Source organism: Vipera berus (genome assembly GCF_964194415.1).
Source record: "Vipera berus genome assembly, chromosome: 2".
Lineage (NCBI taxonomy): Eukaryota > Metazoa > Chordata > Lepidosauria > Squamata > Viperidae > Vipera > Vipera berus.
Genome location: NC_138203.1, coordinates 25098756 through 25126182, shown reverse-complemented (window position 1 = coordinate 25126182; position 27427 = coordinate 25098756). Strand labels below are relative to the sequence as shown.

The window sequence follows — 27427 nt, the reverse complement described above, 5'->3', positions numbered from 1 at the left end:
TCCAGTGACAAAGATTATTTAATATATTAACAGCAACATATCAGATCAGTACTTCCAAACAATTGTGGAAGTATTTTAAATTATTTCTTAAGTTACACAAATGTTTAACTTAAAGTGTCATTTGAAATACTTGAGCAATAGTTACCAAACTATTACAATAAAATTCAAGGGAAGTTTTGTTTTTTTTACTCATGTGCTCCATTGTCTTCTAACCTGTTCTTCATGGTTATCTCGCTGTCATTTCAGATCTTCAGATCAGGGATGCCTTTCTTTCATCTGAATGGACTGATGTAGTTCTCAGATAGCATCAAGATGGGATTTTAAACCATCATTTCTAGAATATAAATGTATTTATCTTAGTAGCATTATGTTTACTGATGGAAGTACAGATAAGGACATTAACCATTGAATTGGAATGGCAGCAGTCGTGTTTCAATGCATGCACCCAATTTGGTCTACAGCAGCCATAAATATTACCACAAAGATAAAACTCTTCAAGAGTGTTTTTATACCAACTGCAATATATGCTTGTGAAACATGAAAGTATACAACTAAGATGATTAAATGGTTAAATGTTTTCCAACAATGCCACTTGAGATCAATTCTCTGTGTCTCATATCATGACCATATCACTAATGAAGAGGTACTACAAAGGTTAAATTTAGAAATATGTATGAACATCGTGTGCGGCTTGTTGGCAATATCTTACACATGCCTAAAATCCAGCATCCAAAAATTATACTATGTTGGGATACCTCCTGCAGGAAAGAGAAAACAAGGCTGGCCTTGGAAAACTTGGTGCCAAATACATAAGATCTTAAAATTATTGTCCCTTGGGACGATGCCAAAGATACCGTGAATAATCAAAACTTCTGGAAAACACTTGTGTTCTCTGATTTGTAGAACAATTCAGAATCACCTAATTCACACACATAATCCTATTCTAATAATGAGTAAGGCCATATATCATACTAAAACAAAACAATACAGTTTAAAGTTGTGCTAATATGATTCCTACTTCATACATTCCATATTCATATTACTTTATTGAGGGAAATTAAAAACAAGGCAGAATCTTTCCCCATTATCTGACTGCCCCTCCTTGAAGAACTTTTTTAATTCAATGTTTTAAAAATACATTTCAGCAAATAAAGACAACGGAAACAGAAGAGCAGCAGAAATGTTTGAGAAAGTACCTCAATACCTCACTGCTGAAAAGTATTTAATAAAGTATTTCTGAATGTGATTAAAAAAGGAATGTCGCAAACCCCCATTTCCTTTCAAAGACACCAACTGTGGTTTGAGCAAAGTGACTTGCCCCATCTCCCAGAACTCTAAGCCTGACCACTGTGTTACGATCTCCTCGCAAAGAACAACTGTTTGGAGCCTTTGTGACTAATCCCAAGTCCTCTCCTTGTCCACAGAGGAATTACAAATAGCCAGTCTATTCACTGGCTCTTCATTCCACTCCAGTCGTTGGTTCCACTTTTTCGCAGAGCCATTTTCAGTTGGCTATTTCTTTCTCTGGAAATGAAGATCATCTGAAAAATTCAGAGCAGTTGGCCAGGTATAGATGTAAACAAAACAAACAAAATGAAAAAAGTGATGCAATGGCACTCTGTTAACAAACTTCATAGATTCAATGAACAGGAGTCAAGCTTAACTTAAGAAAGTCTTTAACATTTTTTATGATCAACATAAAATTACATGTTTTAGTCAACATGCAGAAAGTCAAAGTTATCTTGATTCTGCATAATTAGCTAGGTATTTTTCTAGAATTTTACCAATTATATTTTAAAATGCTGGAATAAAAATATAAAGGCTTACTCTCCTTAAAAAAGTTTTAAAATAAAAAGATATATATTTGGCCCCAGACCACCAATCTCCATGCTTGTATACTGTTACGTTGGTACTGAAACTTCAAGCAGGAAGACTGGACAACTTCAATGTATGGTGTGAATTTTTTTCTCCAACTATATGCAGATGTACATCTGGACAGGATCAATCCAGCAGAATATCGTTTTTCTAAATTTACAACCAATTTAAATAGCCATAGCTACGCAGTAGGGAAATAACTAGATGCTATTCTTCAAGTGAGTTGAATTGGATATACTATTCAGTAAATTCTTTTTAAAAAAATTTTTATATAGCAGTAGATTAACAGACTAGTATAAACAAACTTGTAGGGCTCTAATTAGATTGATTTACTAAAATCTGGTGAATGTATCAGGTTCCAGAACACATTCAGAAAGCATTCTAACAATACAGAAATAGGTTGATTCTAAAAGCTTCTCTCAGCTACTATTAAAATGAGAAGTAAAGTGATAGAAGGCATGAAAGTTATAGGTTTGAGAAAATGAAGTTAAGTAAAACACCTTTTCTCATTGTGTCAAGGCCTCAATTAACATTTTCACACAGTGGGTTTTTAACCCTCTAAAGAACAGGAATCATGAGCCCAAAATACGTTCATATACATGTATTTTCTTCTACAACAAATAACTTCACCAAACAGTAATGATTCCTGGCAATGTGGGCCCATGTTTAGAATCAAACAAATCAACAGCCAGAAAAATCTTCCAAACCAGACACATGCATGCAATCATTACTCACTGAACCTCTAGTCATATCCCACTGATATAATTCAGTATCCTTTTATTAGATAAATGGTCCAGGTTTCTATCCAAAGATGTATTACATGGAAAGATCGTATGCTGACATATTAAGAGAGAAAATACAGCAATGCTGCATTGTTGCTTGTGTACTTAATATTCTGGTAAAAATAATAAATAGTGTTTTTAATCAAAACAGAATCTAAAATGATTTTAAATTTTGTTGTTGTTTTACCAACATTTATCATAGTATCTAGTGTGCAAGTTACAGAACTAGTTATTTTTGAGTCACTATGAGGTTTGAAATCAAGTCCTGTCAGAGGTGCCAACCCTTCATTCAATCATAAAAATGTCATTTACTAGGGAAAAAAATGAAAAATGCTAAAGGCACAAAATCGCATAGCTGCTCTAATAGAAATTTGTAAACAGAGAATTGGCTGAATTTAAGAAATTCAAACCAAAGAGAATTTTTAAAAGGCATATGAAGTGGGCATTAGCATTAGCCCACTTCCTTAAAGACCCCGACATTTTGATGTCTATAGCATATGCACTAAAATACCATATTTCAAAAAAGCAATAAGGCAAATAGTATAATTATTATTTCAGAAGACATTATGATGGTAGTGTAGGCATTTTGGGTATAATTTAGTTACAATGTACAGTATAGTCTCTGCTATGTATGCATAATTATTTTCTCCTTATGCAATTATTAAGTTCTGGAATTCAGAACAATTACAAAAAGAGCTTTGCAAAACACCCTGAGAGGTGCCAATAGTCATTAGAGCAGCATTTGCCTCTGTTGTTGATTTCATCTGCAATTCAAAAAATAGCCACCATGTAAAGTTTATTAAGCAACATTAAACGCTGTCATATTTGTGAAGAGCTTCTTCTAACTTTTGGGTCACTTTTTGAAAAAAAAGGATTTGCTGTTGTAAGAAATGCTGCATTTGTGATTTGAAGTCCCTGACTCGAATTCTATGGAAATGGTGAATCTCCGCCAAAGTGGCAAATGAAATAATGTTACAACGATCCTGAATCCCATCAGCCTTCTGGATTTCCATTTTTCCTTCTTCTACATGCCGCTTACTTTCCTTCACTTTGGTAAGGGCTCCTGCACATTGGACAAAAAATAACAAAAACAAAACATTTATTGAAAAATGAAATATGAAAAATAGATTAAAAGATATTACTAATTTCTACAGAAATTATGAATGGTTCTAATGCTATATGAAATAGATATATACTGCTCAAAAAATAAAGGAAACACTTAAACAACACAATGTACTATAGTAGGATGTCTTATTTTGTGTTCCGTTTATTTTTTTGAGCAGTATACACACACACACACACACATATATCAGTCTTGTTATCTTACATATTATAACCTATGTCTGATTTGATTAAAACTAGAAAAATTCAGCAATTCAAACATCTGTTTTGCCTTGAATTTACGATATGCTTGAACTGGAATAGCTTTCCTCTTTCAAAATAGTAGGTAAATATTATAGTTGTCAATCTAAGATATTCTCTCTCCACATACTGTAATGTTTTATCTGTATTTAAGAATAAGGAACAAAAATTAAGTAAAAGCGAACAAAATATCATCCAAGCTTGTTTATTAACCAAATAAGAATTCTTTTTTCACTGAGAACATTTGCTATGGCTAGAGATATTTTGGACCACTCCCTGGAATTCTCGTTTGCTTAAACAGACTTCAAGCCAACAACCTTTGTATTCATGGACTCATTTGAAATAAATAATATCAAATTTGAATAACCACAGGGGTTTCCAACCTTGGCAACTTTAAGATTTGTGGACTTCAACTCCCAGAATTCCCTACCCAGCTGATTTAAAATCACATTGTAGTTGCACAATAACCTGAAACATATATCCATGCTTTGGATATGTTCTCACAGTTCAATTTATTTTGTAAATCTTTCAGATAAGCCATTAAAAATGTTAAGTGCCACACACGTTTTAGTATATCTAAGTGTGCAGCTAAATTTGTACATTTCCAAATTCGGAAAAAAACATGCAGATCAAACATCTGTCCCAGCTTCCCTCAAATCTTTTTTTTTAAAAAAAAACAGTGGCCATAAACATCCCAAGGTAAATCAATGGTGCCCCAGAAGTCTCCATCCCTCTCTCTGGAGTCTGTGTCAGAAATTAAGGCATGCTGGGACTGCAGGAAAGGCAACTCTGAAAGGTAATTCTGGAATTAATGTCTCCTCAAACCAGCCTTATGTTAAAACTATTTTAACATTAATTAGCCATCGTAGGATTTTAATTACTAGCTCCAAGCAGGGCCATCTTACCTTCTGGATTAAAAAAAGATGCAGCTGCCACAAAACTAAGCTAAAGGCTTCCTGAATCCTACAAGTAGAATATATGAGGATTGTAGCAAGTCAGCTTGCTGGAGCAGTTGCTTTAAACCTTTTAAAACTTTCCAAAAGAATTTGCTGAATAAGCTCTTTCAGATTGCTGCGGAATCTCTTTCACAGAGTCAGTTCATAAGAGTACTGTGAGATACAGTGGTTGCCAAAGTTTCTAAATAGCAACAGATTTCCAAGGCTCTTAGAACTCAATTGGAAAATCGTTGTCTTGCACTAGACTGGGTGATACTATAAAACTAAATATTGAGTGAGCTGGTTGACTTTGGAAGTGCCCTAAGTTTGTAAAATATTCACTACAAGTGCTGATAAAGAAATGATTAGACATTATTTTCACATTCTCTATATAGATAGTCCTTGATTTACCACTGTTCATTTAAGGATTATTCAAAGCTATGATGGCCTTGAAAAAGTGACTCACAATTACAACCATCACATTACCACCATAGTCACGTGATCACAGTTTGGGTGTTTGGCAACTAGCTAGTTGCAGCCTCTTGTGATCATGTGATTGCAATTTGTGACCTCCCAGCTGGCATCTGGCAAGCAAAATCAATTGGAGAAGCGGATTCACTTAATGATTGTGCAATGACCACATAGCTTAAGGACAACAGAAGTTAGTTTAATGATGGTGGTAAACATGGTTGTAAAATTGGATCCAGTCACGTGACTTGTTTAAGCTGCATCACTTAGTGACTGAAATATCTGTACATTGTTTTTAAAAGGTATAGATCAGGGGTCCTCAACCTTGGCAACTTTAAGACTTGTGGACTTCAACTCACAGAATTCCTCAGCCAACTTTGCTTTGCTGGCTGAGGAATTTTGGGAGTTGAAGTCCACAAGTCTTAAAGTTGCCACGTTTGAGGACCCCTGGTATAAATCATATCTTCAAAAATGGCTATCATAAAGAATCCTATCTCTAAAGGAGTATTGGGAGAAGATTCCACAATGCAAGCACCACAACTCCCTAGACAACAGAGCTCCCTAGACAACAGAAACTGTAACAGGCCCACTGCTGGAACTAGGTGGACTTAAGACTGTTGTCCAATTTACCACAGAAAATCTACTTTCAAAATATGAATCTACAGCAGACATGTCAAACTCACGACATCACGTGACGTCGTGAGACGTATCAGGACTGTTTTGCCATTGCTGGCAATGGGGTGGGTACAGCTTCCGGATGATGCATCCGGCCCGTGGGCCGGCAGTTTGACACCCTGACATCTACAGGAACCATGCAGAGACCAACTATTCTAAGTTGAAAATCACAGAAGAGTGCAACTGACTAAAAAAAAACTTTACCTGTCCTTTCTTAATGACATTCAATGAATTATGCATTTATTTAAATTTATATGCCATTCATCTCCCCAATAAGGTGACTCTCTACAGATCATAAAAAGATAAATAAAAATAATTAAGATATTAAGACTATGCAAATTTAAATTTTAAAAGAGACAGATGCCATGGAAATTAGGTCTTCTTACTCTGTCAACCACCTCCAGCAGTGAGTGCCCCTCCTCAGGGCATCAAACCAACTGGCAAAACTAAATTGTAATATCCTTCGAGAAGGCCAAAAGGGTGGGAGTAGTTCTCATCTACAGTGGTAGAGTAATCTCCAGGGCTTTTCTCCTTGATTCCACCCACTGAAATTTCTTAGCAGATGGGATCCATAGCTGGCCTCTTCCGCTGGCCTAGTCCCATTGGGGTGAGATGGTTCCTCAGATAACCTGGACCCATACTTTCCCCTTCCTTGTTGCAAATAATGTTCCATCTTGACTAATTCAGTAAATGTTATTCTTTACAGCATTTCTCTTCCCAGGAAAGTAAAGCTAACGTCTTGATTTATCAGTGTGTAGCTGATAAAGGTTTTCAGACTCAGATAAGGTTAGCACTGCTTTGCTATGGGATCTTAATAAAATTCTTAGTGTTATGACAAATTTAAAATATAATCATTTTTTGAACTACTTTCTTTTCTTAGGAAGAATGCTTACATTAAACTTCTAGTATGGTTTGAGATGGTGTGCAACAGTTTCAACTATTATAGCTTGGAAAGTCCAACTTTTTGTTCTACAGTACAAATTCTCCACAATCCCTTCAAAAATGTACTGCACCATTCAAGAACAGAAACCGATACAGATCAGTATCTAGTTCACATATTTGGTTTTGACAGTTACAGTAATACTGAGACAAATCACCAGGTCCAAATCACAAAGCTGTTAGATACTATAAGTGGATTCATGCAGTTATTGTTCTTTTTCTGCATTCAGACGCCAAAATTATTGAATATTAATGTCCTGAAAAAACACTTTCCCTAAATTTCAGTTCAATGAAAAACAAGGAATAGTACATATGCGCAGAGGGCACCAAGATATGACTTCATTTTAATCTAAATGTCTTTGCTGGAAGCAATAGCTTAAAAATTCTGTACCATAGAATAGATGTGATGAAAGTGTGCAAAACTTATGTTTTACAATTAAAAACATGTGCTTCAGTGTTTTTTTAAATAACAAAATTTCTGTTATAATAATTTTTCATCTGTTCATTATTAAAGAAATAAAACCAAATCAGGAAGACTGCTAAGATGGTAAAAAGACTAAAAACCAAGTTGTACGAGAAACAGTTACAGAAAGGATGGTTAGCCTGCAGAAGAAATTATTGAGAGAGGATACCATAGCAGTTAACTCCAAAAGTCTGCCATTGGAGGAAGCAGTTAGGCTTTCTGTTGCTCTTGTAGGCAGAAATGGAGCCAGTGAAATGAAAAAAGCAGATTCAGGCTAGCTGTTAGCCATATTTTTCTTGGATGCTAACACTGATAACATTTTTTTACATTTCAGCTCTCTGACACACTGCTGTTATTCTGGAACCAATCTTCAGAATACTATTTTCCAGCATTCTTGCTTCAGTTTCAATCCAAATAATTTCATTCCTTTACCATGTGTATGCATAAGTAAACATATGCTTGATCAAAACAAAGATACCTTTTCAAAAGTAGATACTCATCAAGGAATCACGACTCTCATTCATCTTTGGATTTCCAAATGGCCAGATCCCTTTTTTGCACTCTCTAATTCTGTCCCACCCATTCATTCATGTTGCCTAGCAAAACATTTTTCTCCCCTTGGATTGCACTTATTTGGAATGTTTTGCAAAAACATCTCCACTTTTTCCAGGTGACAGTTGCCTGTTATGCTCCAATAAGCATAACATAAGCTGGTGATAATGGAACCATGCATATAGGAAGGAAGGGGTCAAAATCTGCAAAATAGTTGGTGCAGAACTGTGATCCAAGTGCATCTCTCTGGGTACATATTTGCAACTTCAATTCAGCCAAAGAAGAGACAGCGTTAGATTTTATTTGGTAAATATATGGCCTCACATCTATGACTCTGATAAAAGTCTAGAATGCCATATTCACCATCTTCACCCCACCTCACTATGTGGGTATTGCTGAATGGGGCACTCTTCATCTGACACCTCCAAAAATGTTAAGACAAAACTAGTGTTTCTCAACTGTGGCAACTTGAAGATGTGTGGACTTCAGCTTCCAGAATGTTGGCTATGGAGCACCTTCAAGTTGCCAAGGTTGAGAAACGTTGGGTCAAAGAGCTAAAGAATGCCCTTTTTGTTAGATGAATTTAGTTGCAATAATCAGAATGAGATTTCCTGAATTTTTTTTCATACAGTAAACTTCAACATGTGCATAAGATTTTTTTTGCAAGATATTCAAGACAAGGTACAATTCATGGTGATTTGTGCCTTTAATCAGCACAAACAATAGATACATCCGCTACACAATTTAGAATTACATACCGTATATACTTGAGTATAAGCCGAATTTTTCAGCCCACTTTTTGGGCTGAAAAACTCCACTTCGGCTTATACTCCAGTCAACAAAAAAATTTTTACCGAGGACTTGCGCGCGGCCGAAGCTTCGGTGCTTCCCTCCAGAGGAAGAAGGCGCTGGATGCGGCCGGCTCTGCGGAGAAGGGGGAGCGGTGGCGGGGGCGACGGAAAAGCCGCAAAAACGGTAGGAGAGATGCTGACTGGCGGCGGCCTCGGAGGAGGCGGAGGGGGAGGAGGGAGGGAAGGGTGACCGGGCGGGGGAGGGGGGGTGAGCCAGAAGGAAAAGGGAAAGTCATCCCGCAGAGCGGTTGCGAAAAGAGGGAGGAGATAAGCCAGCCCGGTACCTGGATCCGCTTCCTGTGTCTCCTCCGCTCTGCCATGATGTCCCCGTTTTGGTCTCCTAGTGACGTGGGGCTGAGCCGGAAAAGGGGGAGGGGGAGACCGAGGGAGGGAGGAAAGAAGAGAGAGAGAGAGACGAGCCAGCATCAGCCAGCGGGCTCACGCGGGGCAGCAAGCCATTAGGAGCCCTTGGGGAGGCAGGGCGGGAGCGCAGTCTGGCCGCTGGGCTTCCTTTCCCTCTTGTCCGCATCGCTGCAAGGAATTGCATTGTTTGGGGACGGCGACGCTCGCCCATTCACACGCTGTCCAAACGCTGGTCATTTGCTGCGGGGCTCCCGCTTGGAAGGGAAGGGAAGGGAAGATTTGTGAGGGGAAGATGCCCTATTGGGGTGGACATAAGGATCCTCCTCCTGAAAAATGTTACCCCAAGTATTCAAGCCAGTCTGTCCCAATAACCTGGGAAGCCTTTCCAAATCCCAGGCTGGTTGTAGTCAGGGTGACCTTCGCGCATCTGGAAGGCACCGAGAGAGCGTTTTTTGTTGAATTGGAGCCATGGGCTAGTCGTGGTTAAGGCACTTGTAGGCGAAGCAAATCACAAAAGCCCCCAAATCCTTCTAAATGCAGCCCACGGGCGAGCTTCCCAAGTTGTTTTAATTTAGTTTGCACGTGGCAATAGAAATAAGCTTTTTTCCTCCTCAGCGGATCGGTGCGGTGAAGAGGCTGGGCTTCCTTCGGGGGGCCTTTCATTCCTGTACAAGGGGGAAGGGGAACTCTCTGCTTTTGTGTGTGCGTGTGTGTGTGTGTGTGTGGCCCATCTGCAAAGCTGCCGAGGAAGGAGAAGCGGGATACTGGTTGGGTGGGGGAGCGGCAAAGGCGGGGGGGGGAGAGAGAAATGGCTCCGCCTTTGGTTCCCCCTCCTAAAGCACAGGGGCGCTAGAGAAAGTTTGGAGTTGGGTAAGGAAGCGCAAAATTCAGGAAGAAAAGCGGGGCGGCGGGCAAACGGGAGACCTGTACAAGGGGGAAGGGGAACTCTCTGCTTTTGTGTGTGCGTGTGTGTGTGTGTGTGTGGCCCATCTCCAAAGCTGCCAAGGAAGGAGAAGCGGGATACTGGTTGGGTGGGGGAGCGGCAAAAGCGGGGGGGGGGGGAGAGAGAAATGGCTCCGTCTTTGGTTCCCCCTCCTAAAGCACAGGGGCGCTAGAGAAAGTTTGGAGTTTGGTAAGGAAGCGCAAAATTCAGGAAGAAAAGCGGGGCGGCGGGCAAACGGGAGACCTGTACAAGGGGGAAGGGGAACTCTCTGCTTTTTGTGTGTGTGTGTGTGTGTGTGTGTGTGTGTGTGTGTGTGTGTGTGGCCCATCTGCAAAGCTGCCGAGGAAGGAGAAGCGGGATACTGGTTGGGTGGAGGAGGCAGTGGCGGCGGCGGAGGCGGCCGCAGCACCGGCAGCCTTCCGCTTTTGCCGCTTTTGTGTGTGTGTGTGTGTGTGTGGCCCATCTGCAAAGCTGCCGAGGAAGGAGAAGTGGAGGAGGCAGTGGCGGCGGCGGAGGCGGCCGCAGCAGCGGCAGCCTTCCGCTTTTGCCGCTTTTGTGTGTGCGTGTGTGTGTGTGTCCCATCTGCAAAGCTGCCGAGGAAGGAGACACACAAAGACACACAAAAGCGGCAAAAGCGGAAGGCTGCCGGTGCTGCGGCCGCCTCCGCCGCCGCCACTGCCTCCTCCACCCAACCAGTATCCCGCTTCTCCTTCCTCGGCAGCTTTGCAGATGGGACACACACACACACACGCACGCACGCACGCACAAAAGCAGAGAGTTCCCCTTCCCCCTTGTACAGGTCTCCCGTTCGCCCGCCGCCCCGCTTTTCTTCCTGAATTTTGCCCTTCCTTACCCAACTCCAAACTTTCTCTAGCGCCCCTGTGCTTTAGGAGGGGGAACCAAAGGCGGAGCCGTTTCTCTCTCCCCCCCCCCCGCTTTTGCCGCTCCCCCACCCAACCAGTATCCCGCTTCTCCTTCCTCGGCAGCTTTGCAGATGGGCCACACACACACACACACACACACACACGCACACACAAAAGCGGCAAAAGCGGGGGGGGGAGAAAGAAACGCCTTGTTCTCTCGTCTCAGCGGAGACTTGTTTCGGGGGATCCAGCCTCTGTCACCCCCTTCTCTCAGCTGGGCAGCTGACAGAAAGGGGCGGCAGAAGCTGCATCCCCCGAAAGAAGTCTTCGCCGAGAAAATGGGCGCTGAGATTTTCTCGGCGAAGACTCACCTTCTCCCGTTCATCACATTCTTCGGTAAAGAGATTCACTCGATCCATGGTTTCAAGGTTGGGGTAGAGAAATCCCGGTTTGTTTCAAGAAACCGGGGTGGTTTATGAGCCTATAGATTTTAGACTTTGCATCTTGTTTTGCTTCCTCGGTTCCCACAAAGCCCGAAACTCTTTTTTTCCCCCCTCTGGTTTCTGCCCAACTGTCAACTCGTGGTAAAACAAACAAACAAACAGAAAGCACTTGCCTCTGGTTCCTGAGGAAAGAAAAAGTTGAGGCGAGAAGTGGAGAACATTCCCTTCTTCATTGAAAGCTGAAAGCAAACGCGCTGCAAAATTCGTTCATCCTCATCCTCATCTTCATCCTCTCACTCTCTCACTCTCTCTCTCTCTCTCTCTCTCTCTCTCTCTCTCTCTCTGTGTGTGTGTGTGTGTGTGGTGTGTTATCTCGAACCAGATGGGATGGCAAAGTCAAATGCAAATGGGGATCTTGCAGATCTTGCCCTGCCTTTCCCCCCACGGTTACCTTCTGTTCTTGATGAGCTCACGAGTGCTGAAGGACAAAATAGGGCAGGGCAGAGCCGGCAGTTAAAAATAGGATGCAGATAAAAGGAAAGGTAAGGAGGGGTTCAGGTTGAGAGGAGAGGCTGCGTAGCCTTAGTGTAACTCCTGTTTGGGCTCACTGGGTTGCCTCCGATGGGCTCTGACAGTGGAACAGAATGGAATAGAAAATATGGAATGGAATGGAACAGAACGTAGAACAGAACAGAACAGAACAGAATAGAATAGAATAGAATAGAAATATAGAAAGTGAATAGAATAGAATAGAATAGAATAGAATAGAATAGAATAGAATAGAATAGAATAGAATAGAAATATAGAAAGTGAATGGAATAGAATAGAATAGAATAGAATAGAATAGAATAGAATAGAATAGAATAGAATAGAATAGAATAGAATAGAATAGAATAGAATAGAAATATAGAAAGTGAATGGAATAGAATAGAATAGAAATATAGAAAGTGAATAGAATAGAATAGAATAGAATAGAATAGAATAGAATAGAAATATAGAAAGTGAATGGAATAGAATAGAATAGAATAGAATAGAAATATAGAAAGTGAATAGAATAGAATAGAATAGAATAGAATAGAATAGAATAGAATAGAATAGAATAGAATAGAATAGAATAGAATAGAATAGAGCTGGAAGGGACCTTGGAGGTCTTCTAGTCCAGCCCCTTGCTCAACCAGGAGGACCTATACCAGTGGTGGTGAACCTATGGCACGCCTGCCAGAGGTGGCACTCAGAGCCCTCTCTGTTGGCACGTGCGCCACCACCGCTGCCAGCAGCAGGTCCTTGTCGGTTGGTGGACTGGAAGAAAAGGGAGGGGGAAGCATTTTACATGCGTGCATGCATGCACGGGGCCACGAGCAGGCACATGCTGCAAAGGGGGCGGGGCTAGTGCCTGCGTGATACTCACTAGCCCAGCCCCGTTCTCACGTGGTGCGGTGCCTTGTATCTGCACCCTGCGGCGCGGCGGTTGGCGTTTTTGTGCCTTGCGGTACGGTGGCCCATTTTTTGCTCCCCCTTTTTTTTCGTGCCAGAGGCGGCACTCAGAGGCGCCTCCCTGTCCCCTCCCCCGAGGGCACCAGAATGCCGATGCTGCCTTGGCACTTTGTGATAAACAAGTGGGTTTTGGCTTGCGGTTTGGGCACTCGGTCTCTAAAAGTTTCGCCACCACTGACCGATACCATCTCAGACAGGTGAATGTCCAGTCTCTTCTTAAAAACCTCCAGTGATGGAGCACTCTTGATTTCTGGTGGCAAGCTGTTCCACTGGGCAGCTGAGAGAAAGGGGCGGCAGAAGCTGCATCCCCCGAAAGAAGTCTTCGCCGAGAAAATGGGCGCTGAGACGCCTCATTCTCTCGCTCAGCGGAGACTTCTTTCGCGAGATCCAGCCTCTGCCGTGCTGCACCGAGAGAACAGCAAGCCGCCCCATTCGGCAGAGCACTCCACCGCCCCATTCTCTCGGCGGCTTGCCACCCCGTTCTCTCATCTCAGCAGAGACGTCTTTCGGGGGATCCAGCCTCCAGCTGCTGCATTTCCCAGCCTCGGCTTATACTCGAGTCAATAACTTTTACCAGTTTTGGGGGGTAAAATTGGGGGTCTCGGCTTATACTCGAGTCGGCTTATACTCAAGTATATACGGTATATAGCTGAAGATGCTTATAAAGTAACTTTGGAGGATGTTTTTAAGAATTATAAATTGAATGTGAAATAATTTGCTGAACAGGGAGCACAATGACTTATCAGGAAATTTATGCTGAAAAATTTAGGCTTAATAAATTAACCAGAAGGGAATAGCTGCTAATGACATCTTCTTTTCCCAAATCCTTTGAATCTGTCAAAGAACTTGGAACACATAAAATTATGTCCTATATTTATGAGAATCATATTTATAAGCTTTTCACCTATTACAAAACTTAATGCAAAATGAAAAATCCACTGTTTAAAACTGATAAAAAAGAAGAGTAGGTTTGTCATGTTACACTAAGAACTTATTGCTGAGTGCATTTTGTAGATAAATATTCACATCTGAAATGTAGCTTAGGGGAAAATATTGTGCCAGTCAGTAATATAGACATATAATACCTCATTTCTGAACAGGTTTCAATTAGTCTGAATATTATTTCACATTTTTATTAGTATAAACAATATGCTAAAATCAGATTTTAACCAAATTGAGAATTGTTATGTACAAGTATAAGCCACCAAAATAAAATAAATCAGGGGAAGCATTATAAATTCATCTTAATTGCTCCTACTGCTTTTCCATTTTATATATATAAAAAATCAAGACATGAAAAATAAATTCTAGACTTAGATATTTACCATACTGTTTTTCTTTTTTGGTAGGCATACAAAATACCTTTAACTGACATTAAAAACTTTTTTTAAAAAAATCTTAGCTTACTTCTATTGTGATCACAGTCAAGGATATTGTGAATCAACTATTGGCAGCATGAAACTGTCAGGTAGTTTGTGCAATTTCCTTTAATGCTTCTGGAATGCAGTCTGGTCCTGGCTGGCTTTTTAAGCTGACTAAGAGAATGCTCCAATTTATACTTTCCTCTAATCATGTCCCACCCACCTCTGCAAATGTACAAGACTCATTCTCATCTGCCTTGGTAAACTTTGAGAATAAAAGCCCCACAAATGGCTCTTCTTCTGTCTCTGTACAGGTGGTCTTCGACTTACATTTTACTTAGTGACTGTTCAAAGTTACAACGGCACTAGGAAAAAAATGACTTATGACTGTTTTTCACACTTATGACCGTTGCAACATCCACACGCTCATGTGATCAAAATTCAGATGCTTGGCACCTGGCTCAGATTTATGATAATTGCAGTGTCCTGGAGTCACCTTTTGTGACCTTCTGACAAGGAAAGGCAATGGGGAGGCCAGATTCACTTAACAACCATGTTACTAATTTAACGACTGTAGTGATTCACTTAGTAACTGTGGCAAGAAAGGTCATACAATGGGGCAAAATTCACTTAACAATTGTCTTGCTTAGCAACACAAAATTTTGGGCTCAATTGTGGCAGTAAGTCAAGGACTACCTGTACTCTATTCCCCGGTGGACATAGGATGCTTGGATAGTGCAGAGGTTAGAATCCAATATTGCAAGTTAACTGCCCATAGCCAAGAGTTTGAGTCTTACCAACTCAAGGCTGACTCAGCCTTCCATCCATCCATCCGAGGTCAGTAAAATGAGGATCCAGATTGTTGGGGGCAATATGCTGACTCTGTAAACTGCTTAGAGAGGGCTGTAAAGCACTGTGAAGTGGTATATAAGTCTAAGTGCTATTGTTGTTGCTATCAACTGAACTGAACACAAAGCTTTGCAAAATGCTTTGTTCTTGTCTCTCTTTGTTCCTGTGGAAAGCTAGAATTTTTGATTGATTCTCTGCATCAAATAAGGCAGATACATAAGATTTCATTTAAAGACGAGGTCTACTGGCATAGAATAATTTATTACTTTATCTAGAGTTAGGTAGAACACTCTTCCAGTATAAGATTTCATTTACTTTATCATTATACTTGGATTCTTTCTTCATTGTTCTGTTTATATTTTCTTCAATAAATCCTTATTTTTTTATTGAGGTGGATTTTGTTGGAACTCAAGGGAATGTGTCTTGTTCTATGGCTAAGCTGTTTGTTTACCTGCAGCCAAATTAATCTAAAAGGAGTTATTTCTTCTCTCAGACAGCCGACTATTCTGCTTCAGAATTTCCTAACAATCAAAGTTTCAAATTTCATGATATTGTATCTGAAGAAGGTTTAATGTGAAACGTCTGAATTCTGGCAATGAAAAGTCTGAGTGGTTTTGGATTGCCACTGAATGAACCTAAAGCAAAGTGGGAGGTAAACCACAGCTCCCAGTTCTCTCCTCATATTTCTTGGCACTGGTTACATCAACAACACAAATTCAATACAGATAGTAAACACCAGTTAGATCTCCAACAGATATCTATTACTTTATATCATATAAAGGTGGTCAAAATCTGAGGGAAACCTAGTAAAAATTCTCCTAAAATTACCTGGGTCACCCAGAATGGCTGACTTTTGAAGGAGCAAATGTGCTACTGCATCCTCCCAACTGTACTCACTTGTATTCAGAAAAGAGTTGTTAAGCAAATCGGCATGTTTATAAATGAGAGTTAAGATTTGAATTAGGATCTCTAGCTTGATCTTTCCTAACAAGCCAACATTAATCTGGACTTCGTTTTTCTCTTAAGATTCTGACATTTGGGGAAGTAAAAAATAAAAAAATGTGGATATAAATAGTCAATGGATGGTAGTCAACATTTGTTCAGCTGTTCCCATTGGCAAAAAACCCCAAACTCTACATGAAAAAAAACTGGGAAGTATATAAAAGTACACTTGTTTGCCAGAATCTTCAGCAAAAACAGTATGTCAAGTTTGGGGATGGCAACTATTCCATCCTATCTTTATTGTTCTAAAATGGAAGTTCTCAAGTTTTCTCAAGACCTAATTATTTATAAGTTATACAGAATAACTTAATTAATTCTATGACCTTGCACAGATAGCTTATTTAATATCAGCTTCATTTCCAAGTTTTTTGATAAACAATGGTGCTAGATAACCCTGAGTAGTGGATAGCTTTGGTACCCTTTAACATCCGAGTCAAAGTGCTGATCTATCTTTCTGCCTTTCTAAGCACAGCAGATTCCTGCTTTGCAACTCATTAAGCTTTGAATTAAAGCAGACAGACAAAGGGGAGGAAAAAGTATAGCCAATAGTATAGATGGAGATGAGGCAAGACGTATTGCTTAGAACAAGAATATCATCTCATCATGAAAGCTTCAGGCGTCCAAACTTTCATATTTGGACAGGAATGGAAAACATATCTACCATCTTATGTATATGATTCTTCCATTGTTATTGCTTCAGAACAATTACTTTGTTCAATCACAATTTTCCCTTTACTTCTTTCCAGCATTCAAAGATTTTCCAGAAAGACTGCAAGGGAGGGAAGGCAGAAAAGAAAGGGAGAGAGAAAGAGAGAGGGAGGGAGAGAAGGAAGAAATACAAAATTTAGCTGTTGCTAGAAATAGCTAAGCAATAATAGTTTTATTTACATATATATGTCTTTTGAATCACAATCTCATGTTAAAATTAAAATCTAAAAACAACAATAATAAAGTATTGTTCTAATCAACAAAAAATAACATTAACTTAAAATTAGAGAACTTACATTACATCATCAATAAAAGTTGTTACAGTGTAGAACAGAGAGAAAGTGTGTTAACTGAACTCTTAAGAATTTTCAAGGCTAATGTGCTACTAAACAACTATATATTCTTTTTGATAGCCCACTTCCCTCATATGAGATGGCAAACAAGACACCCTTCATAAAAAGTTCTGATTTTGAGGACTGGCGCGGTGGCTCAGCGGGTTAGAACGCTGAGCTTGTTGAACAGAAGGTCGGCAGTTTGGCGGTTCGAATCCCGAGTGCCGCGTAACAGAGTGAGCGCCTGTTACTCGTCCCAGCTTCTGCCAACCTAGCAGTTCAAAAGCACGTAAAAATGCAAGTAGAAAAATAAGGACCACTACGGTGGGAAGGTAACAGCATTCCGTGCACTTGGCAACTAGTCATGCCGGCCACATGACCACGGAGACGTCCTCAGACAAGCACTGGCTCTTCAGCTTTGAAACGGAGATGAGCACTGGCCCCTACAGTTGGAAACGACTAGCACGCATGTGTGGGGGAACCTTTACCTTTATATGGAAAACAAGCAGTTATTCAAGAACCACTGATAGTCAAGTAGTAACATAGCAGTCCCCAACTTTTTTAGCTTGGCGGACCAGCGGTGGCAGGGGGCAGATGGGATGATTCTGGGCTCCAATGCGAGTGTGTGCAGCTCCAATTGCGCAAGTGGCAGGTGCACATACCTGCCACTTGCACAAATGGAACCTTGCACACGCACCGCTCACCCGAGTGGAGCTGCACGTGCAAGCATGTTTGCCCGCCACTTACACGAACCAGTTCGAAACGGGCCGCAGCCCTGCAGTTGGGGACCCGTGGTAGTAACATCACTTTTAACTGAATTGGAAAGAACAGCAAATACAACAAAACAAAACAAAACCTCATTAGTAATCTACGTGCAGACCTTTGTGAAAGGGAATCTTACATTAGAATAAAGTGGTGAAAGCATGAGTAACTGAGGCTGGGGAATCTCTGAATAGATACAAATTGCCTTAGCTGGTAAAAGATACTCCATCTGAAAGCTGATGAACAGCACTGGTGATGACTGATTGGATTTGTCACATCCAAGATAAAGTAGAGATAAATAACTTTATCTTTATAATACTTTGTAAACATGTCTGACCTTTGTTTATAAGATAAGCTCTTAAACTTGCTGGATAGCCCAATGAGATACAAATAGGCACACTGAAAATATGCTGACCTTACTGGCTATGAATAGGCTCAATTATGAATTGTTACTTCAATTAGATTTTCCTGTCATTTGTGCTCTTCAATATTACTACTTACTTCATTCCTTACAACTCATCAAAATTAGGGATTGACTGAGCTCTGCTTAGACAGCAGTACTAGCATTAATAAAAGTAAATACTCTGCCCTAACTTTACATTATCCTTTTTAAATTGCTTTTATTAAACTTGTGTAATGCTTGTATCATGCTTGGACATATCATTATGTTGAAATAAATAATTATGAAAAGTTGAAGGAAAAAAAGAGAATGACCAGTGACAAGTGATGGATTCAATTATGATAGCAGTGAATATATCATGAAAGGGTTAAAAGGCCAGACTGAAGGCAAATTATTCTGGAAACTATCTAGGTAGTTAATACTGACTTGACAGTATTCATTCACTCATTCAGTGATCCATCTTTTCCTGGGTAGCACAACTGTCCTCTGTCCTTGCCATACAATCCCACTAAAGGATGTTCTTGCTTTATGGTTACAAATACTAAGGAGCACATTGAAATTTGAATTAAAAGAATTACAACTGCATTTTTACAAGATTTACAAACTGCACTATCTTTTCTCCCAGAAAGCGTAGCTTAATATACCAATACAGGCAGTTTTTTAGCCCTTAATTTTACTAAAGGCAAGTCAGCAGTCTTTACGTCTAAATAGTAATATGAATTCTGATGTCCTGTCTTCAGGCCTAGCACTTTATTGATTATAACATCACTGCAGAAATTATAAATACTGCAGATTTTACAATATAATTAACAAAATACAAAATCTGGAATATCTCAGACCCTTAAGAGTCTCAGTGCAGGTAGTCTTCATTTAGTGACTGCCTCTGATATTGACAAATTCCAGTTATGACAGTGATGAAAAAGTAACTTTGTCACTGATACCCACATTTACAACCTTTGCAAAGGAAAGCTGAAATAAAATTGTAAAATTGAGATGTTTTATGTTGTGACGGTATCATATAACAACCAAATTGCTGGTGCCAATTGTGGCCACTAGATGAGGAGTACATGTACCGACAAACTCTTTTGGAAGCACATGCTATGTGCCGATTTGAGCAAAACACTGAAACGTTCTTCAGCATTTAGATCTTATCAGCTTAGTTTGCCATTAAGAGGCAAAACTCTGTACCCAATCATGATTATCCATGGACGAAACAAGATGATGCAGTCATGCAAATGCCACAACGTATGTAGTTGTAGCAGACGTCCTGATGCAACTATATAAGGGCAGCATTTGTATATTTACATCACTGTACACTTATCACTTTGGTATCATATTTCATTGCAGAAACTCCTGTCCCCAGTGCATACTAGTCCACCACCAACTCACCACATATGGCTTGTTCTCGTTTTTGCTAATCTGCTTGAGACTGCAAAGTAGGAACAGAATGTGGATTGCAGACTGTCTCTTTAGCTCTACAAGATACAATTTGTGAAGGTCTAAGCCAGGGCTTTTCAACCAGTGGTATAGATACCACCTGTGGTACATTGGCACCTGGGCAGGTGGTACGCGACCATCCTAGAAAAGTGGTAGTGGGGGAGGGGAATGAGCTGAACTGGTGGCAGCACTGCACAAGCCTCAGCGAGAGATGGCTGGAGCTACAGGGCTGTCAGGGCTCAGCAGAAGCACCAGCATCAGCGCCAGGCTCCAGCTGGAGCTCAGCGCTGATCCTGGCGCTTCTGCTGAGCCCAGAAGAAGTGCCAATCAGCTGGAATGTTGCAGCATCTCCAGGGTCTTGTGATTTACATTCAGATGCTTGGCAACCGATTCATATTTATGATGGTCACAGTGTCCCAGATCATGTGAAGTGACCAAAACCTGCTGCAACCATCCAGCAGAGGGGGGGGGAGAAATAAAAAACAAACATACCACCCCCACCCCACGCCCACTGCCAATCCTCAACAGAAATGCTCACAACAATGAAAACGAGGAAGATCGCCGCTGTGCAGGCAGGCAGGCGTTTTGCTCGGCTGTGACTAGGGGGGCACTTTTTTCAGTGCCATTGTAACTTCGAGTAGTCACTAAGCGAACTGTTGTAAGTCGAGGACTACCTATATTTCATCACTTTTTTCTTTTTTTTGGTCATCAAGTTTTTGTCACCTTGCTAGGCAACTGGTGGTACTCAGATGTTGCCATATCCTAAAAGTGGTACAGTGGGTGAAAAGGTTGAAAGCAAGTGACCTGTCTAGAGATGTCAGGGGTGGGGTTGTTTTTTGTGGGTTTTATCCTCACTCATTGAGGGTGAGTTGAGCAATCTTATATAAATATAAATTTTCTTAAAAATAAAATAATAAATATATTCTGCAAAGCATTTTATATAGACATAGTATTTATATGCTATGGTCAAAGAGCCTTGGTGGAGCAGTGGGCTAATGCCTCCTTAAGTAACACCAGCTGCCTGCAATTAGTGCAGGTTCGCATCCCACCAGGCTCAAGGCTGACTCAGCCTTCCATCCTTCCGAGGTAGGTAAAATGAGGACCCAGATTGTTGGGGGCAATTAAGCTGACTTTGTAATAATGCCGCTTGGGGTGTGTGTGTGAAAGCCCTAACAAGCAGGCATATACATAGAATGAAGGCTACTGCTAAGCTTGTAAGCCGCCCTGAGTCTTTGGAGAAGGGCGGGATATAAATGGAATTAAAATAAAATAAATAAAAATAAAGAGTGGTCAAAGACCCCCTTGACAACATTTCAGCAACAATTTCTAAATATTAACAGAACTAGTCCTGAGTAATATGACTGTCCCAACGTAGATTTACAAAGCAAGTTTTCTAATAGTTGGAAACATCCATTATTGTTTTTTCTTTCAAGGTAATACTCATACCTCATTTGATGTGACATGTTTATTTATTGAAGAAAATCTATAAGGCTGCCCAGCTGACTCTTAGTGATTCCAGGCTGCTTACAAAGATAAAAACCCCATATAAAAATAGCAATAAACCTCTACCCCACTGGTGACAGCACTCACTCAATCAATCCCCAGGCCCATTGGCAAAATCAGGGCTTCAGGGTTTGGGGGCTGTCTGACCTGGGTCATTTTCTTGCAGCGCACTGATGATGCTACCTAGTAATGAAGTGTCTGGAAGAACACAAGAAAACAAAGCAACCAAACTCAGAGAATACCAAGGACCCCTCATTGCAACTCTGAGCTACAAATATCCTCCTTTGTGGGTTAATGTTCCTCCATCAAAGGTACTGACATCCCATATACTCCAGTCCCAACTAGCAATTTAATCAATTATCAAGTGATTGGCAATGCCAGATTACACAATACTGAAATCTGTAGTTTGTACTTGTAATTTGAAGTTGGCTCACGTGAAAACACTGGGTTGACGATTAGCAAGCCCACATTTGAGACCAAAGTGCTGCTGCGTGACGGGGTCAGCTTCCGTCATTTGCTCCAGCTCCTTCCAACCTAGCAGTTTGAAAGAGTAGATGGATAGGTACCACTTTGGTGGGCACATTAATAAGGGCATAAAAGGAGCTCCAACTGGGCGTCCCCTGGGCAACAGTGATGTTACCAGCTAATCCTTTCAACCCGGAAATGCCTTGGTGCTTCTGACACAAATGCAAGTGACTTGTAATTTTAAAAAAAATCTTTTAAAAATTATTTTAGGTATACGCACCTATGTATGCACATACACACATTACTGAAAATGCAAATATATATCAAAAATGCAAATATATACTAAAAATGCAAATATATCCATATTTTGATGTTTTTCAAATATGAAGTGGTTGAATGAACAGCATCAAGTTATTTTGTGCTAGACTGCTGTAATGTAATAGTATTTAAACACTAATCACACTGGCACTGGTTGTCCAGGCCTTAACTTAAATGATTCTGAAGAATAGCACTGAAATGTAATAGAGATCACATTACTTGAATAAAACAAGTATCCTCCAGTTGGCTTATTCTGAAAATTCTTCAAGAAAGAAAAACCAAGGAAAGCAATTCAATTGCTTTTCCTGTTCTCTTGTCACGATGCCACAAAAAACATGAGAACATCCAAAACTAATATATAGGACAGTGGTCTTTTATCAGTTTTATATTACAGAAATCAAATAATTTGTCCTTGAAAAATCTATATTGATTCCAATTTTAAATTAGGACGATAATGATAGCACTCTCAACATTTATTCATTCATCCATCCATCCAATCACAGTAGTCTTGCTATAGTTATACATGAATAAGTTTCTAATGCTGAAATACTGTATTAATAATTACAATATATATTTTGCATTTAAACCTGAATCACTCAAGTGTTTAAACTATTATAAATGTTTCTTCACATTCCTCAGAGATTTTATTTCAACAGTCTGAGTATCTCCTTTCTCTTCCTTGTCAATGTTTTGTTACAACAAATATTTCCATCTGCATGACAAAAAAAAATCCCTTAAATCAAACCCAATACCAGCCACAGATGAAGGATTTTTCCCTTATCCTTTCCTACTTATTTAGAAGAATACATTAACAGATTAAAACTAAAAAGGAAATCATATACAAGTGTGACAAACATACCATTATAAATAAAAATCATCTTTACAAATTTATCTGAACAAGGTTCTCATAAAAGAATTCTTAATGACAAAACATTAGAATTCATGTAATTTTTCACTATCACAACTTCCTAGAAACTAAACACAGAAATTGATCCTTGGGAAGAAGAATACACAGGAACAGAAATACAGTGAGCCAAGAAATATGACTCAAATCCAAATTAAATCTCCCACACTGACCAATTTAGATCAATGGAACTTACTACTTACAATCATAACCGAATTATAATATACATAACTCTGGATTATATCCCAAAGATAGTTACCCAGCTAATAAAAAATAAATAATAGATGAGGAAATCAAGTCATATGTGAACTGAAATTGATTAAGATATTTGTGGCTTATTTTTCCTTCATAAAAACATATGAAGATGCTCCTCAATTGCTGCAAAGAGTATCAGGCCTTCATGGTAAATCAAACAAAATATTTTAAAATAACAATAAGGTATTTGAGCTTCAAGCTGTACATTAATTCAATTAATAGACATCTGCAGCAGTATTTTGTTTAAAAAAATATAACATTTTTAAAATACCCTTACAAATTTTTCTTCTGAATTTTAGTCTTTTCTCGGAAAAGAAGCCAAAGTATATATACTATTGTAGAAAAACATTTTTTATCGCTAAGGGAGGAACCTTCTCTCCAAACCTAGAGCTCTCCCCTTCTATGCTGCCTCTTCTGAATCTAAGCCAGCAAACAGTAAATCTACTCTTAGTCTCTTGCTATCATTCACATGTGATTTAATCTGGGAATGTTATTGTTTTGCCGTGGTAGCAGACTCTTAACGATAGGCACACAGGCAGAGTACATAAAAGGACAGTACTGTTTATTTTCCAAATATGATTTCTGATGCACTTTTGTATTTCCCCAAAGCCAATCTGATCACTCTGTTGTTGTAAACTGAGCATCCATGCTTGATGCTCAGAGCCCGTGACTGCCTCAGATTACACACACACACACACACAAATTGGCATTTGCCCAGAATGGCTCAACAGCCTTGTTCTCAGTCTTGTACTTGAACAGAATAAAAACAGGAAGAATCTGTGATTTGTGTCAGATACAGGGTAGCAGCAGCCATACTACGAGAATGAAGCCAGAGAAAGTGTGATTGAGTTTTCGTGCATGAGTTGCAACTATTATTTAAATTTAAAACAAAGAAATCATTTTTAAATTGGTTGTGAAAGCTAAATAATTTTAGGAAGATAACTATCTTACATATAGGCCTGGGGTTAATGTTTGTGTGTATGGTGCTGGCATGTCTGTATTACTGTGGTTGTTTTTAGTTAGGCCTCTGTTTTTGTTTATGTTTTTAACTGTTTTTAATAGGTATCATGTTTTGTAAACTGCCCAAAATTTACTGAAGAGTGGGGGGTACAATGAACTTAATGAAATAAGGAAAGTAAGTGAAATGCAGGTAGATGAAGGATGGATCTCACATGTCCATGTAAACACACAACTATTTCTCTTCTCTGTTCCCTAACTCCCTTCTTTTCAAGGGATTTCACATTCAAAATATATCTGCCAGCATTAACAAATATGCAGCTTCACATTTAAATGAAAATAACAAAGAAAAGGAGCCAATAATTATCTCTAGTCGAGTATATGCCTAGTTAGTTGTGTTGTGATTGTTGCTGGCCATTAATTTCTGAGTGATTCATTAGGAGTTTCCTGAATTAAAGGATCCAAAATTTTGGTCAAGAGCTCCCCACCTAGTATAAGAGGTCATCTCACTCCTAGCTAAAATCTGTAAGATAAAAGACAAAGGTTCTGCATGCCTTAAGCATCCGAACCAGAGAAATACATACTGGGGGAAGGACGGCGGGGGTCAGAGAATTCCCCCTCCCCAATACACACATGCATGCACACACAGACACAAAATATTGTACCAGAACATTCAAAATAACTAAGATGGTATAAATACTTCTAAATTTTTGCAAGTGAAAAATGAGTATGTAGTTGGCTCTAGTTATGATAACCCCATCCTCCATCCCATCACTGGAAATCTCATGGTTCTGAAAAAATCATCTGATTGTTAATAAAGTATATACTTTAATGGATTTAATGGAAGCTACTATGTTTAGTGGAGTTCAGGTCTACTTAAATATATGTAGGATTGCAATCTAAAATGTACATCATCTGAGACAAAGATGAAGAAACTTATTCTCAGTTTACAATTTTTTTCTTTCTTTCTGTGTGCCCATGTACATATAAACAGTGGAATCAAAAGATCAGAAAATCTAAAAAACACAGCCTGTGTCACAGCTATGCAAGAAGCAAATGGGCAGAAATCTAGGCAATAATACTGTACAGTTCAAAACACTTTTGTGTTTAACAGATTGATGTGAATCACTCATTTGGGATGTTTTTATCAATAAGTAAAAAAAAGAACAGGAAAGATTTGTGTCCATCAAATCTCTACATCAGTTTTTTTTAAAAAGGTATCTTTATACAATTAAAGCTTTACGTTACCTTTCTGGACATGGATTATGTCTGGGAAGTTGGCCAGATGTCCCTGATACAGAGCTAATAAATCCATCACTGGGTCCAGGTCCTGTCTGGGTTGGTCTGCAAAGAGTTCACCAATAGCATCATAAGCTTCCCCAGTGAAGGAAATGGCCTGATTGAGGCCAACTGAAAAAGCCTGTTGGTCCATTTCAAAGGCTTGGCTGAGGCCCCTGAAGGAGTGCCCCACTTTCTGGTACTCCTTCTTGAACCCAGCAACCTGCTTGCGGGCAAACTCACTGATAGTCTGGTTCAACTGAATGGTGCTCTCATCCATCTTTTTGGTGAAGCTTTTGAAGCCATCTACTTTACTTTCTACCTCCTGCAGGTCCAGAGCAGCAGGGCCACCAGCAGGGACGCTAATGGTCAGGAAGAAGTTAGCACCCACCATCTCATCCTTCTCAGCTTTGCGCTTGCCTTGCTTCCAGGCCTTCTCATCAGTGCTCGGACAAGTGAGGAAATGCTGGAAGGCATCACACTGGGCCAACACCGGATGGCTACACATATGGTCCATCCACCACGCTAAGCCTTTGCGGCGCTTGGAGATAAAGTCCTCCTCAAAACGTCCCGTGGCTTGTTTCTCTGGCAAGTGGGGTACTGAGATGACCGGGAACTTCTCGACAAGCCGGCCGTAAAGCCAATCAAAGTGCTTGTAGCGCCGATGCACCTGCTGTCCTGTGTGGCTCGGCACCAGCTTGTAGGCAATGTAGCTCTTCATGCCCTTGAATTTGGTCTGCTTGGTGGGGTCTTCGATAGAGCACTGGAAAGGGTAAGGGTTCTCCTGCCACTCGGGCCCGTAGGAGCCCAGCACCACGCAGAGCTTGTCCCCGTCCTTCACGAAACCCGAGGCTTCACCCAGCACAAAAGCTTCGCCTCCGGATTTCACGAAGGTGGAGAAGCGGTTCAAGTTGCGGCTCACGGTGGCCGAGCTCTTGGCGCCCCCGGCCGGGTGATGCAAGGGGCCCCCAGGCTGGCTGCTCCGGGAACTCAGCGACAGATCGGACCGGGTGGAAAGGGAATACCTGCTGGCAGAGCCGCCCGCCCCGCCGCCTCCCATCGCCGCATTCTCGTAGTCCGGGTAGGAACAGCCCAGGACGCCCGGCTCGTCCGCCACGGTAGAGCTGTCGTCCCAGTCGTCGTCCCAGTCGTCGTCGCTGCCTTGGCTGGCTTGGTAAGAAGAGCCGCCGTAAGAGCGCACCGTCTGGAAGGAAGAGAAGCCCGACGAGGCGGGCGGCGGAGGCAGCTGGAAGGGCTCGGCTGCCGGCGGAGGCAGCTGGTGAGGCTGGACGGGCGGGGGGTTGAAGGCGGTGGCCGGCGCCGCCAGGGGCTCAAAGCCGCCGGACGGCACGTTCGCGTAGCGGGCCGGAACGGGCGCGGGTAGCGGGAGCGCCGGCTCGGCCGCCGGAGCTCGGATGACCTGCACGTAAGAGGCCGGGAAGAGGCCGCGATCGCCGCGGCTGTTCACCCCCTCGAACCAGCCCTCGATCTCCTGGTCGCTGCACAGGCTCAGCACCTCGTGTTCCCGCAGCGAGATCTCGCCCGGGTTCTCCGACCTGAAGTCGTACAGCGCGCGGGCCCGCAGCAAAGCCATGGCCCCGCCGCCGCCGCCGCCCGCTCTGGTCGCCGCCCAGGCAGGGATGGAAGCCGAAGGGCCGCCTCACAGCGCCGCCAAACAGGCGCAGCTCGCGCCCCGGGCCGGCCGGCTGCGCTGCCCGCCCCTCCGGCGGGCCAACGGCCGGTCCGCCTTCCTCTCCCGGCGCGCCTCCTCCGCCTCACCCCGCGCGCCCCTTCCTCTCTGCTGCTCCTCAGGGAAGACGCCCGGAGGGGGGAGGCGGGAAAAGCAGCCCTCTCCTTCGGCAGCCGCACTCCCCAACCGAGCACCGGA

The 27427-nt window shown here is 41.2% G+C and overlaps 1 protein-coding gene across 3 annotated transcripts; it reads right to left on the bottom strand.

The window, feature by feature from the left end:
• SNX18 (sorting nexin 18) lies at positions 1-27427 on the bottom strand. 3 transcript variants are annotated; one of them, XM_081315701.1, is made up of 2 exons: positions 25510-27427; positions 1-3720 (listed from the first exon to the last, which is right to left on the bottom strand). In XM_081315701.1, exons 1-2 carry the CDS (start codon positions 27131-27133, stop codon positions 3467-3469), a joined length of 1878 nt encoding a protein of 625 aa, XP_081171827.1. In that variant the 5' UTR covers positions 27134-27427; the 3' UTR covers positions 1-3466. The 3 variants fall into 3 exon arrangements, with proteins under 3 accessions (XP_081171827.1, XP_081171829.1, XP_081171828.1); XM_081315703.1 differs by having other exon boundaries at positions 25783-27427; XM_081315702.1 differs by lacking the exon at positions 1-3720 and adding an exon at positions 16943-16989.